Consider the following 15,506-nt stretch of genomic DNA (forward strand, 5'->3'; position numbering starts at 1 on the left):
AGGGTGAGGAGAAAATTATGCTCAGGAATGAAAGTCAGTGACCTCAAACTGCCCAAGCTTTGAAATACGTTAGGTGAAAGTCACTTGCTGCCCCACAGTCCAGTTTTCGTGGAGTGAAAGTTAGTGGTGACAGCTTCAGTGGTTTTGTTGGGATCAGAAGCAAGACTCCTAGAGGAATTAAGGACAGTTTAAATATTCCAGTTACTCAGTGAAGCACCTTCAATTCTGATTTTTACTACTTGAAATTATGGAGCACTTATACATTTCCTATGCTGCACCTTTAGGAAACAGGATCAATCCTGCTGTGGTACTGACAAAAACCTCATCACTGGCATATCAATAATTAACAATTAATATCAACTAATTCTGTATTAATCCTGCTTAGGGACACAATTTCTATTAACTGTTCATGAAGGAACACTTTACTCCACTCTTTACTATCCCACTCTTCATTTTATCAATGCTGGGGACTTAAAAAAAAATCTTGTTTTCTTGTTGCTACTTTAGATGGCTCCTTCATATTGCAAATCTCCCTGAGTATATTGTAAATTGCCAGGAAAAAATGTGCATATAAGGTAGACAATCCTTGTCTATGCTCAGAAATTTTACTGGAGAGATTTAGATTGGTTTAATTGGATTCACTTCAGCATCTTCCAAATAAACAAACTAAATTAATACAAACCAGGCTAAATTCATCCTAGGCCTGCCTATTTTGTAGGCCTTTATTGAAAGTGGTATTTAATTTAAAATATAATTTTGTTCAGCCTTTGCTTTCAGAACATTAGAAAACAGAAAAACATAAACAACAAATGCAGAATTCTATGATAGATTACTTGATTTTTACTCCTTGCTATGCGTAGTTCAAACACAAAAGGGTTGTTTTTGTTCTGTAAAAATGGCAGGGGTAGATTTCATTTCCACTTTATGCACTACTACATTTGAGCTTCCTTATCCCTAATACAGGTCAGCTATGAAATGAATGTGAACTAAATCCTAACTCTCCATGAACCATGGAATCAACAATAACTTAACCTTTCTGATCCAGCACTTTTAGTAAAGAAAATAAAAGCTTCAGAGGAACAAGAAGGGAGCACCAAGTTTCTGGTTATACTGATGTGTTTGGGATTGCCAGTCACACCCCATTAGCTCCAAATCAGAGCAAACAAGAAGACAAAATGAGAATTCTTATCTGCTAGCTGGGTTTCTGCATCTCTCCCCATCAATTTAGAAACATATTGAAAGTGAATTCCACACTGGCATGAAGCCCTTTTGACTCACACAGTAGAGTGAGCCTCTTCAGCAAAGACACATCCAGGGTCAGACAGCCTCAATGGAACATCTCTGTATTTCATCTCTTCAAAGTGCCACAGCTGGGGACAGAACAGCAAGAAGAGCTCAGCATTACAGAGAAAGTGACCTCAAGGCAACGGAAAAGCAGCTCAGGTGACACGGAAATGGAGGTGGGCCACTAAAAGCTACAGATATATAGGTTTTATGTCAAGCATGAAGTCATTTAGGTAAAAGGGAAGAGCTGTTGACTATGACACTACCAAAGCACAAATACAGCAAATATAGAAGAAACAAAGACATTTTGCTCAATCTGTGAGAATTTGCTTTTGTTCTTTTATCAGTCTCAAAAGAGGGTTTTTCAAAAAGATGTCTTAGATGAGTTTAATGATCTCTTTTACATAATTGTTTAGTTATAGTGGCAGTATGGATCTCATATCACATTTAGGGGCTCAACATTTCTGCATTGTTGAAGACAATTAGGCAAGGTGTTTAAAATAACATGTCAATATCCCAATGAAAAAAGAAGCAGAAAAGGCTGTTTCAGAAAGAGCTGATTTGAGAGCAGATTCACTACTAGTGGCCACTAGGAAAATGTAAATTCATTTGAGATGCAGAAGGAAAAACGAGGGAGATGGATATACATACCTGGCTAAGTTAGAATCCTTTCACCAATGTATTTATAGTATTTATAGCTCCAAATCCACTGATAGTGAAAACTGCGTAGGAATAGCACAGTAAGTTCCAGGCTTCTAAGCAATCGCTACAGTAACATAATCTGTTTCCCAACATCTTTGCAGTCCTTGGAGAGGTGTAGATGCAGATTTAATGAGCAATGCCTACCATCTGTTAATACTGCCTCTAAGAGCAACTGAGAAAAAAAAAAGGAATACCAAAAGTGCATGAGATGGCAGAAGCTTTGGAAAAATGGACCATCGATAATCAGGTTTTCTATGTATGACTGCTAGAAAAAACAAATCCCCAAAAATGAGCAGATTATGTTTTTATTTTGCAAGAGTTACACTGTTTAAGGCAGTCTTGAACCTGGATTTAACCAGGCAATAAACATTCAGGTTCACAGAGCTAGTGAGCACATCAGGCTCACCAAAATGCCTGAAAAAAGACCTCATCTCAGGACCTGAACCTGCAGGATCCAAGCTCTGGGCTCACTCCCTTGTTAATGAACTAGAACAGCTTTTTTGAGTTATGCTGATTTACATAAAGTATAGCCTATACAAGAAAGTAAGACAGTATTTTCTCATAGCTGATAGGACAAAAACTTCATTTTCTTAATCCAGTAATATACATTTCAATCTTTTATTATTAATTTCTTCATCAAGAAAGCTTGCCAGAAATTCATTTAAGTGCTTTGGGTTTACTTCCACGGTCCCAGTTTTATTTGAACACAGTACTGAGGAGGAAAAGACATAACTGGAGGTCCATAGTTTGCAAGATGAGGTATCTTTGGCCTACTTTGTCCTACGAAGCTTTGTGACAAGAACAGATGTAAAAGCGCCTTGCAGTCCTTAATCAAGACATACTATTAACTGAGATAACCAGAAGGCAAAAGAATAAGCCAAGTCACCAGAGCTCAGAAACAAAGATGGTTGCATGAGATAAAGGGTTTATTTTAATCCCAGGAATTCCCTGGCAGAGTTTAAGTCAATTATAGTGTTAAAGGCACATTACCTTGCTGTATGCTAGTATAAAGATGTACAATACATTCGTAGCAATTTAATAATCATCAAATGTTATTAAATATTGACCCTTTGAATCAGAAATGCATTATTTTTCAGTAATTTTAATGGGTTATTAATTTACGCAAGTTACAAAGCGAGATTACTTCCATTTTCAACGCACATTATTTCAAGTACAGTTAAAATAAAAAGCTATACTTTCTTCTGTTTCCTAACTTCTGCAGAGAAACAAAGGCAAAAAATCCCTGCTTGTTTCATCACAGAAAGACAGGAATCAAAACCACATTCAGAGCAAGACGTAATTAGGTGATAATTCAACCATGTTTCCTCTTAAGGAGACAGTCACATTGAACTTCATTTAAACACCAAACCTTCTTGTTTAGAGATAGACTAACATTATTTATTCAATCAAAACAAAATTAAAACACCCCATCTGTATGTTATACAGACATTGTGTATGCCCACACCACTCTGGCAGGCACCAGGTACTCAGCCCCTTTCATCAAAGGAAATAATTTTTGAAAGACTGTATTTTGTATTTTTCTAGAGCTCAAAATCAAATTCTTCTTTAATTTGACTTTTAGCATGGGGCATGGCACCAAACTGCAAACACATGAAAGCCAAAAAAAAATTCCAATAGACAGTTTTTCATATAGAGGTGGTAAATAGGGCCCAAAACACACACACAAGGTACTCCATATCCTTCTCCTTGCCCCATGTAAAGACATTCCTACAGATTAAATATCCCCCAAACTCTCCCAGCCACAACCAGAGTCTGGTTTCTTCCACAGCCTATTCCCTCTGCCCTAGCTTTAGTCTCACCTATACAGTACTGATGAAGACCTATTAAAAGTCTTATTTACAGACCCCTGCTGAAACCCCAAACCACTGCTCTGTAGTGTCCAAAATTACCTCATGTCACAGTAGACAGATGACTCGTTTCATTATTTTCTTCCTCTCTGTTTTTGAGGTTTTTAAAATTTGTACATTGTTTTTTACCTGGAGATTTTTTTTTTATACCTGCAGAGAAATTAAGTACTGAAAATAAGTCCAGACATTCTGTCTCACTGTGCTAGATCTCTGCAAAAAGCTGTGGGTCCTGACACTCCAAATACTCTGCTAGTTAAGGAAAATGTAATTCTGCAAAAGCTTGAACAGCCATTTTGACTTTGGCCACATCCTCAAATGTCAGTAAAACCCACCTGGGGTGACAACCACCCCTGTTAATGGCAGACAGACTGAAGGGACATAGGGGCTGTTTTAACAGTTAGGGAGAGTTGTACCACAAAGTAAAACCAACATTTAATTTCTGTACTTCTTATTTTAGCTTCTACTAATGCCAGCTCATATCTAAACAATGCAACGCTTTCTTCATCCACATGGTACACATCCTTAGTCTGCTATAGAATAGGGGAAATAAAAAAGCATAAAGTTCACTTCCATTCAAGAATAGCCAAGATCAGCCTCAAAGAGCAATAAATAATAAGATACTGCTAACACCAAACATGAAGAAAGACAGTTAAAACCGTTACAAATCCATATCTCTCAGTTACTTAACAATCTGCAGGTTCAGTCAATTTAAAAGATCTGGGAAGAGGGGTTTAGTGGATTAGTAACAACAGACCATTAATCTCTGCAGCCTCAATTTTAATCCAGCAATAACCAAAGTGATTGAAAATCATTCTGACACGTGACCAGTAAAGCTCCTGAGCATGGTCCTCTCCCACACCTTAATCCCCACTGCAGAGGTCATGGCACCTTTCTGATGGCACTATTTACCAAGGGACCTCTGCTTCATGTTTAACTCAACTCCAGGCCAACATTTATGGCTGAGCAATTCCTCTGCACACTACCTCCCTGAATTAACAGCTGATTTTAAAGATTTTATTTTGCATTTCATTTCAGCCTATATTAGCAAAGCTTTCTTTCTTTCCTGGAAAAAATGTTCAAAATAAAGTTGTCGAAAACAAATACTAATTTTCTACATAAGATTTTAAATAAACATGTAGGAATTGATGACTGTCATCCTAGGCAAATGCCAGGAGATTATTTCTGTACAGTTTATATAAGATCAGGAAAAGTTACATACAAAAAACCTGAGTTTTAAAAATAATGCACTAGTATTAAATAGAAGAATGCTTTATTTCAAAGATAATAACTTCTGGAATATTCAGTGACTAGAATAAATTCTTAAATGACCAGTAATGTGATTATATTAAGCGATCCAGACACATTTCATCATTTAGTCCTCCACAACAGTTATCAGCACATCGGTAAAGAAGCCATTGAAAGGGACACATTGCAAAAAGGATTTGAATTCAGCTGTTGCTTCCTGTGGCTTGAAGTCTGAGCCACAGGTTCCTTTACAGGAGCATTAAAAGAAAGATGCTGACTACCTTGCAATCAGAAACACTCTTTTATTACTGCAGAGTAAATAAATATTTAAAAACATAAAAACACAGCAGATGCAGAAGGTCCCAGTTACATAGAGCAGGGAACTAAAAAAGGGAGTTCTGAGAGTTACTTGCTGCTGTTTTTGAAGCTTTAAGTAGCACCAAAGTAGGACAAGGACTGGAGGAGATAAAGGAGAAAGTCTGCAAGCTGTGTGCCCTTTGGTAGATATAATCCAAATACATAAATATGATGTAAATGCATTGCAGAGACGCCCGGCTTTTTTTATAAATAGTACAAAACTTTTTTGTGTGTGGTAGAAATGAATTCATAGTACTATAAATGAGCCTTACCTCATTTAAAACATGAGGAATTTTTCTGCTGACACAGCCTGACTATGCCACCAGCAGTGGAGAGGACGTGTTTGCCTTGCTTGGTCCCAACGCAGAGCAACAGATCCTCAAATATTCTGGTTTTCCCCCCCAAGAGAGTTTTCTCTCAGTCTGACTAAACTCTGCTCATCCAGTCTAAACTCTGCCAGCCGCCTGCACAGAATTAGCATGAAGTGTCCCAAACATCTCTGTAGGCACCACCTGATCCAAAGGTGAGTCCCCATTCCATTGAATGTCCTCTTTATATCAGGACTTGAGGTCAAATCAAGAGAAAATTAGTATTTGTGCTGGGAAGAAAGTGGTACAGAAACTCACATATAAAATGCATTGCATACTACAATTCATCTCTTGTAATTTCAGTTTTTAGTCTTCTGGTTGTGTTTACTATTGTGGAAGATAGTGTTTGTTTCTTTTAGGGCATCCATACAGTGAAAATTAACAAAATACAATCCACTTTATATGAAATCTGCATGTTTATCTTGCTGTGTTCATCACCCTAGAAAAGCCTGCATATTTGCTTTACCTCATAAATAACTGGGTAAGGATTATTTTACCCAGATAAAAAACTATTTTCTATACAACTGTATAATTTAAAGAGAGATTATGAAAACTTTCGCTCATCTTAGCTGGGCTTTTCCTAGGATTTTGTATTATTCATGTATTATACCACTACTACTCTTTGCTTCAGCAAAGCACTTCAGCACATCCTTAATCGAAGTTGTTTTATACAATTACATGTTAAGACTCAGATTCAGCAGAACACTTAAATCTATCTTTAAAGTTTTGCATTTTGCTGAATCTGGCTGTTATATATCAAAATAAAACATAAAGAGGATAACTCAGTTTTTAGCTTTTATACTTACCTAATAAAATAAATCCTATTATTTATTACTGTATTTTCCATCATGTCTCACAGTGAGCTAAATACCTGTGACTAGAGCAAAGGTACAATTACAAACTGGCAAAGATGAATTGTTAACAACTTGGAGAGAGTGCTAGGGGGGCTACTGAAGATAAAAATTATGCATCTGCAGATAACCTGAAATTCCAGTTGGAATTACTGCCACACAGTACCCTCAGAATTGTATGGGCAAGAGGAGACTGTGGAATCCTTATACATTACTTTGTTTTCTAGCAGGTACAAAAACCAGTATGACAATAAGATAATGCTTATAAATATGAATGTGAACAAAAACATACCCCAGAACACCACAAATGTTGAATTCAGGTGATTATAATGTGAAATAAAAAATGGGAGGAGTTCTGACATGATGGGCAAAATGCCCTGGGGTGAGGTTTCACCCTCAAAACAAATTCACATACTGTGAATTGGAACACGTATGTGTTCAGAGTATATCCAAGAATTCCAGCAGTACAGAAAGGAACCTGTTGGGCTGCTGAGAGAAAATTTCAGAGAGAAAATTTAGGACCAAAATCTATGGTGCCCTTTACTGTGCGTTGTCACCTACACCCACACTGAGGGGATGTGAAACACGAGGCAGCAAAGTGCTGCATTTGGAGGAACCCACTCGTTACTCACAGCCCAAATAGAACCAGAAAAAGGCCAACTGAGTGAATCTTAGTAATTTAAACAGAATTTAAATAACCATTTATGGAGGAACCTTGTCTGGATCTGAATTTTTCCTTAATATCATGCTAACTCCTGGAAACCAATTTAATTCTAATTGATTTAATTCTTATGTATACCATAACTGTATCTCACTGCATGTATGATGAGGAGAAAAAACACCTTGTAATAGAAAGGCAAAGAGAGAAGGAGGATGCAGGCCGTGAGGGGACACACCAGGGCCTTTATGTGACCCTGCACTCACTGAGGGGATCCAGCCCCACACCCTGACCAAAAACACATTTCTGCTTGTCTTACAAGGCAGAAATAAGAGTGAAAACGGACTGCAGCTACTCCAAGTCTTGCTGACTGAATTTCCACGTGACATTTTACCTCAGCTCCATCTGTGAAAGCGTGGCCAACACTGTGTATTCCCTGCAAGCTGCTCCAAGTTCTGACACCAAAATTCTTTTTATATGTTTTTTCTTTTTAATTGAAATGTAATGCAAAGCTCTTTCATTCATACCTTTCATTCTTAGAAAAATCAAGACAAGCAGTCCCATTCAGAGAACTCTCCTGTCAGTAAATGTTTACACACGCCCCAGCTGTAGGATTGAAACCTGCATAGGGTCAGTAAAAATCCTTCCCTTTCCAGCAGTGGGGACAACCATAGGGTCACTCAAACACCTTTCCATTCCAGCAGCAGTGCTTCCTTTCCAAAATTGTCGCTTCCCATGTGGGAACTCCAAGCTGTGTGGCATTCCACTGATGTAGAAACAAACAGCTCGCTCTGCATAAAATTTCACTCCCAGGAACACTACTGAAGTATTGTGATCCTTTTTTACCAGCAGGTATAAATTTGCAGCACTATTTTTTCCTGAGGTTTCTTTACTCTGCCATGATGGTAAATGCAAGTTAATTCTCTTTCTAGCAGCCCAAGAATGTCATATTGCCAAATAAACTTCAGCTGTGGCAGCAGGAACTCTTCCTAACCTGCTCCCTCAGCTTCCCAAACACCATCCCACTGGGAATGTAGGGTTTGCTGGAGGACATAGTCACTTCAAACACTTGTTTTCCATGGTCACACATACAAAAGATCCTTCACTGGCACTCATTATCTTTTTCTTTTAGCATTAATAATCCATAGGAGTCCTGCTGGCAAAGCAAAAAAATCCTCTTAGGATTATTCCCGAAGCAGAACAGGGCTGTATAGTAGTTAACAGCAGGAAGGAACTTAAAATTGGAAACAACCCACAAAACTGACAAGAGGATGATTTTTCAGAAACCACATTTCCCTCTAAATTCATCTACTCAAATGCTATTTCCAAAACATAGAGATGTCAACACATTTAGAGATGAAAAAAAAGGATAACATTGCTTAGCTGCCTCCTCCATGCATGTGCTTAGAAGCCCCTTTGGTTGAGTCAGTGCACGATTCTTCCCATTCTATACTTAAAGTTTGACCAAGTTAAGGACTAATGACAAAGGGAGGGAAAAAGACTGTATGTTTATTTTATTATTTTTCTAAAAGTTACATCCTTATTAGTTATTTGTGGTTTACAGCTGGCTGTGGTATTTTTCTGGCAACAGTATCAGAAAAGTTAAAAGCTGTGGGGCATTTAAATTTTGGTATCTAGTTCAATTGGATTACAATGAACAAAGTGAAGAGGTTTGAAAACTGGGTATCTACATCACTGACATTTGGAAAAGAATAGCAGCAATAACCAGTTTCTTTCCACCAGTTTATTGGATGGAAAATAGCTCAGCATAATACGTGCAAAAACTACTCATAAACCTTCCAGTCTACTACCTTAACATAGGCACTAAAGTGCTGGAACAGCACACATATTTTTATCTTATCTGGTCATGCTCTAGTTGTAAAACTAATAATGAAAATAAATAAAATTATAAAATATACAAGAGATGCACAAAAAAAAAAAAAAAAAGGTAAAAGCAGACATTTACAGCAGACTACAAAGGCTATTTCCATAGAATTTTCAAGCAGAAACCTCTTTAGACCTTTTAAGAAGTTTAAAAGTTACCAGAAATCCTCTACATGTTACACCTTCCTATAGGCCTAGTGCCCACTTTCATATATATATATATATGTGTGGGTGTGTGGGTGTGTGGGTGTGTGGGTGTGTGGGTGTGTGTGTATATATATGCATGCTGTGAATAATTCCTTCCCCTAGAATATTACATATCTTACTTTAAAAAGTGACAGAAAAAGCTATTTCTGTGACTCTAATTGAGGATAATTAACACAGTTTCAACATTTTTGTCCTAACATAATGAACCATTCACTGTTCTAATGTTGGACATTAGAGCTTTGATATTCTTCTCTTCTACAAGAGTACTTCTGTTTGAATTATCTCAGATTGTGTGATGATATGAGAAGAAGTTATCAGACCTTACAGACCATGTAATCCCAGTTCTGGCATAATTTAGAGTTCCTATAGGGCATCTCTGTGTTATGCCAGGTAATAAGAGCTCAGAGACTGCAGAAGCTGCAAGACAGAAAATCAAGCATGAATGTACTCCAAATCCACCTCTAGTCCTCAGTGCCAGAGATGCCATATCAGATGCTCAATACATAGTGAAATTCCTGGACAGATGAGGGGGTTTTCACACCATCTCAGTTGGTTACCATACAGGATTTATGGCACTTGCGTGTTGCCAAATAGGCCACGGAAGTTGCAACTTAAAAGGGATTTGGCCCCATGTGCCCTGACAATATGGCAAAGGATGAAAACACTTCCAAATAACAGACAGCTTTCACCCATGTAAGCCAAACCAATAAGAGATAGTAAATCAATTCATAGGAAGGCACAAATATGTTGATCATGCCAGTTTTAGAAATCATTTTCTTGATGCATTAACAGAAAAATGTACATGAAACCTTCTTAATCAATACTCAAAACAACTTTATTTTCTTATTTAAACCAAGAATCCTAGCTTTGTTTTTTCTTGAAATTGATTGTTAATATTTAAATTCACAAAAAACTTTCCTTAAGGTTCATACAAATGATTGTGTAAGAGAGGTGACAGCCACCTGAGAACATTGAGAACACTGATGCTAATTCATATTCGGTGGTATTATTACTCAGGAAGGAAATTCTGGACATCATACAGCAACTACTATTTTCTTTGTATGAAAACAATATAATTCCTGTGCCAGGAGTATCTGCATCTTCAAAGGAACAACATCCAGTGAGGGCTTATTCCAGCATTCTGTCTGCAGGACATCTTCACTTCCTCTGCTCTGTGCTCCTTCTATGCTGAACACTATTATTAAAAGGACAAAACCTCAAAAGTCATAACACAAATAATGACTATTTTTCTCAGAAACTACAATTCAAAGGACTTAATATGACTTTGAAGGAAAGCAAGGGCTTTCCTTTCTGTCTGAAGGACAGAAATGGTTTTTGTGGTCCTTCAGCCTGTTTGTATTTCTCGTTTGCATCTGCAGAAACAAGCAATTCCAAGTAGCAAAAGCCTTAATTCAGTATGGCAAGAAAATAAAAATATTCTGTTCCCAAAGTTCACAGACAATTTATTTCCCAAACACATGGAAGAGCCAGTAATGAAAAAAAAGCAAAACAATTTCTAAATCTCAGTATAATTTCTTCCAAAACAGTCAATCTCTCACACACACAAGCAACTGATTCATAAAAAAATTTAAGTATAAAATATTTTGAAAATATATATACACCTATTTTTAATAGATTAAATTACTTTTCATATACTAAGTCTCCAAGAAATTCATGAATTTAAAAGACACCAAAAAGTCAACTGTATACCGTCATCATTACTTATTTTAAATAAAAAACCAGCACAAGTGCTACATTCAGCATAATTTATACTTAAATATTTTATAAATATACAGCAAAAGACATAACACTGAACCTGTGTTTAATAAGTTTATTAATAATGATTAAAAACTTAATAGTGTTCAATTCAGTGAATGACATTATCCCTTTGAAGAGCAGCCCCTAATAGGTCCTAATCCAAATAACCACTGGAATTAGCAGGAGAAAGATCACAGGTTTAAATAGACACTGAATCAAGCATTTGCTAATGTTCAGGAAAGATCCGTGTACAGCAAACCTGTCTGGAGTCTTCACTGCTGAAACAGCTTAATGAATAAGAAAGGGAAAAAAAAATAGGAAATACTGCCACATTCCTCAATCCACATTCCAGTAATTTGCAACACCAGTGCTCAACTAGTCGGTTTTTAAAGTAACATGTTGAATGAATGACCAGTGCTGAAGTGCTAAAATACATTTGCAATCCTGTGCTGAGGCAATCCCTTAACAGGCTTCATGACAGCTCCTACTTGCACTGTTATCCAGACATTCCAGCTAGATAATTTGCTACAAAACCCAGTGTAAAAAGGATAGCAGAGGCAACATACAGAGCATTAGTGCCAGTCAGATATCTACAAATCTTAATCCTTTTTACTAAGACGACAGATAGTGAGGATTCTTGAAAAAAACCAAAAACCCCCAGGAAAAAGAAAAAAGGAAAACAAGGCTGAAGCATGTATACACCCTCTATGTGGTCAAAATTATCTGAAACCACAGCTTTAACCATGAGGCAGAAGCATTTCACCATTCACTTAGTCCCTTTATTCCCTCCAAAAAGAAAAAAAAAAAAAAAGAATAAAAAAGAGAAAAAGCAAGCAGCCATGGTGTGAGTGTGCACAGTATCAGGAATTAGTGCTAGAGGGAGATGGAGAGCGATGGGAGCCCTGCAGGACTGATCCCACTGGCTCAGAAGCCTGAGCTCCCCTGTCTGAGGAGGAAAGGAGGGCAGGAGCTCAGGGAACGCTGACAGCTAAATGCACGGCCACAGCAGCTGCACAGAATGGGACAGCTTCTTTCTGTCTCAGGATGTTAGTGTCACCATGGCCAGGAGAGCAATCAGCTGCAGTTTGCTATTCTCACTGTGGTACTTTCAAAAGTACCTGATTTGAGGAGCACTGGACAGGTGGCACATTACACTGGGCTAAACAGCCAAGTGTGAGATTTCAACGACAAGAGGCAGCAGGTTTTGCTGTTCTAAAAAGCCAGAGAGCGAATTTTTCTGCTGGTACCGATGGGCAGGAGTGGAAGGTCAGCCCGGCGTGCTGGCAGTGTCACCGGGTGCCTGGTGGCAGATGGTGCCAGTCTGCAGGGATAAAAGGAAGGCTGACGCACACCGGGGGCTGACAGCGATGCTGTTTGCTCGGGAATAAAGGAGCTTTGGGCTAGGTGCAGGCAGGACAAATGACCAGGGATGCTGAGCCCCCAGCGTTCCTGTGTGCCCAGCCCAGGGCTGGCAGGGTGGATAAACCGGGAGGTGATGCAGGCAGCGCAGTGGGGCTCCCAGCTGCCAGGGGGATGCTGCAGGTGCTACTGCCTGGGGGCTGTGCTGGGACACAGCCCAGCCAAGCTCTACATGGTCCCAGGAGAGCTTTGGAGCTGCCTCCTCCTACGGACATCCAGGCTGAACACTGAGATGGCCACCACCAGCAGTGCCATGCCTGTGCTGCTCCTGCTCCCATTCTGGATTATGCAATGGCTGGAGGGCAGGGGCAGCCTGTGGGAAGTGGAGCAGAGGGAGATGCAGGCAGCCCTCACCCCCATGGGCTTCCCTCAAGTGTCCCAAATAGAAAACTGGCCACCTGCCTCCTGCAACGTAATTATTCCAGCATGACCAACAGGACAAATTGACAAGGGAGCTAGGGCTTTTGCAGTCAAAGAGAGTGTTTTCTCCAATAATAAATTGTTCCAATCCTTTACGCTAGACCTAGCCGTGCCTATTCATTAATTGGACAAGCTCTGGTGACAACTGAAACGACCTGACTTTCTACGTATTGAAGGGAAAGCGATCTTTGCAAGCTTAAAATAAAGCTGTAAATCCCAGCCAGCACAGAGCTCCCTGAATGGGGCTTTTTTTTAAAGAAAAAAAATAATTTTCAGAGCACAGACACAATAAAGCTAATTTTAAAAGCAGAGACACTTTACTGTTATCCCTCCCTTTGCAGACACTGCACTGTGGCACCAGAACATAACAACTCCATCAACAAACCACAAACCCTTCAGGATCTGCACATCAGCCAAGTTTAAGAACTTCAAGAGATATGAGATTCTGGGATCATGGCAATGTTGCAAATAATTATCACAATCAGGTACACTGGGAATTACAAGCATATCTTTTATCAGTACACCGTATTGTCTATTGCAACCAATGAATGATAATTAAGACTCACGTATTGGAATTAAGGGGGAGAGGAAAGTGATGAGAGTCGGTTTCTGTCACAACCCACTCACAGTACATCATTCATGGATTTTTCAACTACAGTTTTGATCTGTTTAACTGTTCCCCTTGCCCCTTAATAAGGGGACACCCGGGAACCCTGTGCGGTATCTCCCCCGCTCCCTCGCCCTTTCTGTGCTTGCTGCATACCTGAAATGCAGACGATGAAATTCGCTTGCAGAAGAAAAAGCACCTCCCAAACAATTTCCATCCTCCGATTCTCATGCCAAGTGCATCCCTCGGCGAAAAAAAATAACAAAGATCAATATCGCAGTTCGAACGATCCCAGCAAATTTCCTTTCGGACTTGCAGACTGTATTCCCCAGATGTGCTGACAACACATGTCCGAGCTCTCTCTCCACACGGCTGAAGTGAGATCCCTTCCCTTCCTTCGCCCTCCAAAAAAGACCACGAAGCCAACTGCCAACACCGGGCTCTTCCTCCTCGAGCGAGCAAAAATTCCACCAGATTTCCCAACACGACATAGACAACAAACCCAACCGATCCGATATCCGGAGAGTCTCAATTCCAGGGGCGGCCAGGCGCGAATTAAGCCCAAAACTCTTGGCACGTCTCAGCGGGGCAGTGCCGGCATGCCGGGCAAGGAGGCGGCGGAGGGAGGGGGATTCCCCCTCCTGTTGCTGCTGCTAGGGAAGGAGCGGAGAGAGATTAACGCCGGCCGCAAGCGCCGCCATCCGCGCCGCGCCCGCAGCGCGCAGCCCGGCCCGGCCCGGCCCGGCCCCGCCGCAATCCCGGCGCAAAGCCGACTGCAGGGGTCGGGCTTGCCCCGCGCACCGAGCACCGAGCACCGAGCAGGGATGGATGATGCACCCCGCAGCCCCCGCCGGGAGAACGGGCACACGGCAGCGGAGGAGCGGTGTGGGGGTGTGTGTGTGGGTGTGTGTGTGTCCCGGTGCGAACGGCACCAGTGCGCAGTCCGCATCAAGCGCGCACCGCCCGGCGGCTTGGCTGAGCACGCCGGTGTTTTTTAAAAACTTATTTAAACAAGAAGGAAAAGAGATTCAGACCCGAAGTTCCGTCGGGTTGGTGGCGGAGGAAGGGCACACCGGGAGGTTCGCACCGAGAGTTAGCGAAGTGCCCCCCGCGCTGCAGTGCGTATCTGATGGCATCCCCGGGTACAACAGTTCTGCATCACTTCCACTCCCGCCCCCGGCCAAACCAAAAAAAAAAAAAAAAAAAAAAAAAAAAAGCAGCGGAGTTTTGGGGCAATCCCTCACTTACCCCCAATTATCCTCCTGGTTTTTATCTCTCCCAGCTCACGGACGTGCCGCTCCAGCCTACAGTCCCAAAACCAAACCGAGGTCAAGCTGCGAGCCGCCGGCTGCCACCGCCTGCCTCCAGCTCAGCTCTCGGGAAGCACCATCGCTGCTCGGAGCTCGCCCTGCCCGCCCGGACCGCGGCTCCTCCGCCACGTCCCCGGGCTGCCGCCGGTGCTGCGGGGGCCGCGAGCGGCAGCCGCGGGCACGGCGGGGCTGCGGCGGCGGCGCGCACGGGCGCGGCGGGGGCGCGCTCCGCCGCGGGGGCGGTGCCTGCGCGGGCGGCGGGGCCGGGCCGGACCGGGGCCGCGCTGCACCGGGACCGGGACCGGGACCGGGCCGAACCGGGCCGGCCGGAGCGGGGAGCGCGGGGAGGCACGCCCCACCGACTGCCCACGGGGCGCCCGGCTCGCTCCTGCATCATTCCAGAGGATGATGCTCACTTGTGTTTAAATGTGCGGCCGGTTTGATTCTGCTCTCCCCCGCTACCCCAGGCATAAAAAAATAAAAAAATAAAAAATAAAAAGAGGCGCACCTGGCGCGGGGAGAGCCTGGTTCCCTGGCTGCGCATGTGGGAGTGGGCACAGCAAGGCAG

At 41.5% G+C, this 15,506-nt stretch overlaps 1 protein-coding gene across 2 annotated transcripts in view; it reads right to left on the reverse strand.

Moving 5' to 3' along the window:
• The window catches only part of CA10 (carbonic anhydrase 10), a 122,581-nt gene extending 107,435 nt beyond the window's left edge, over positions 1-15,146 (reverse strand). Inside the window, exons 1-2 of one of the 2 annotated variants that reach the window (XM_072936883.1) lie at positions 14,877-15,146; positions 13,785-14,281 (exon numbers count right to left, since the gene is read on the reverse strand). In XM_072936883.1, the coding sequence (XP_072792984.1) occupies positions 13,785-13,845 (61 nt within the window). In that variant the 5' untranslated portion in view covers positions 13,846-14,281; positions 14,877-15,146. The remainder of the gene's footprint in view (positions 1-13,784; positions 14,282-14,876) is intronic. The other variant, XM_041719817.2, reaches the window with a different exon arrangement.
• Between the last annotated feature and the right edge of the window lie 360 nt (positions 15,147-15,506).

This window comes from Taeniopygia guttata, chromosome 18 (genome assembly GCF_048771995.1).
Source record: "Taeniopygia guttata chromosome 18, bTaeGut7.mat, whole genome shotgun sequence".
Taxonomy (NCBI): Eukaryota; Metazoa; Chordata; class Aves; order Passeriformes; family Estrildidae; genus Taeniopygia; species Taeniopygia guttata.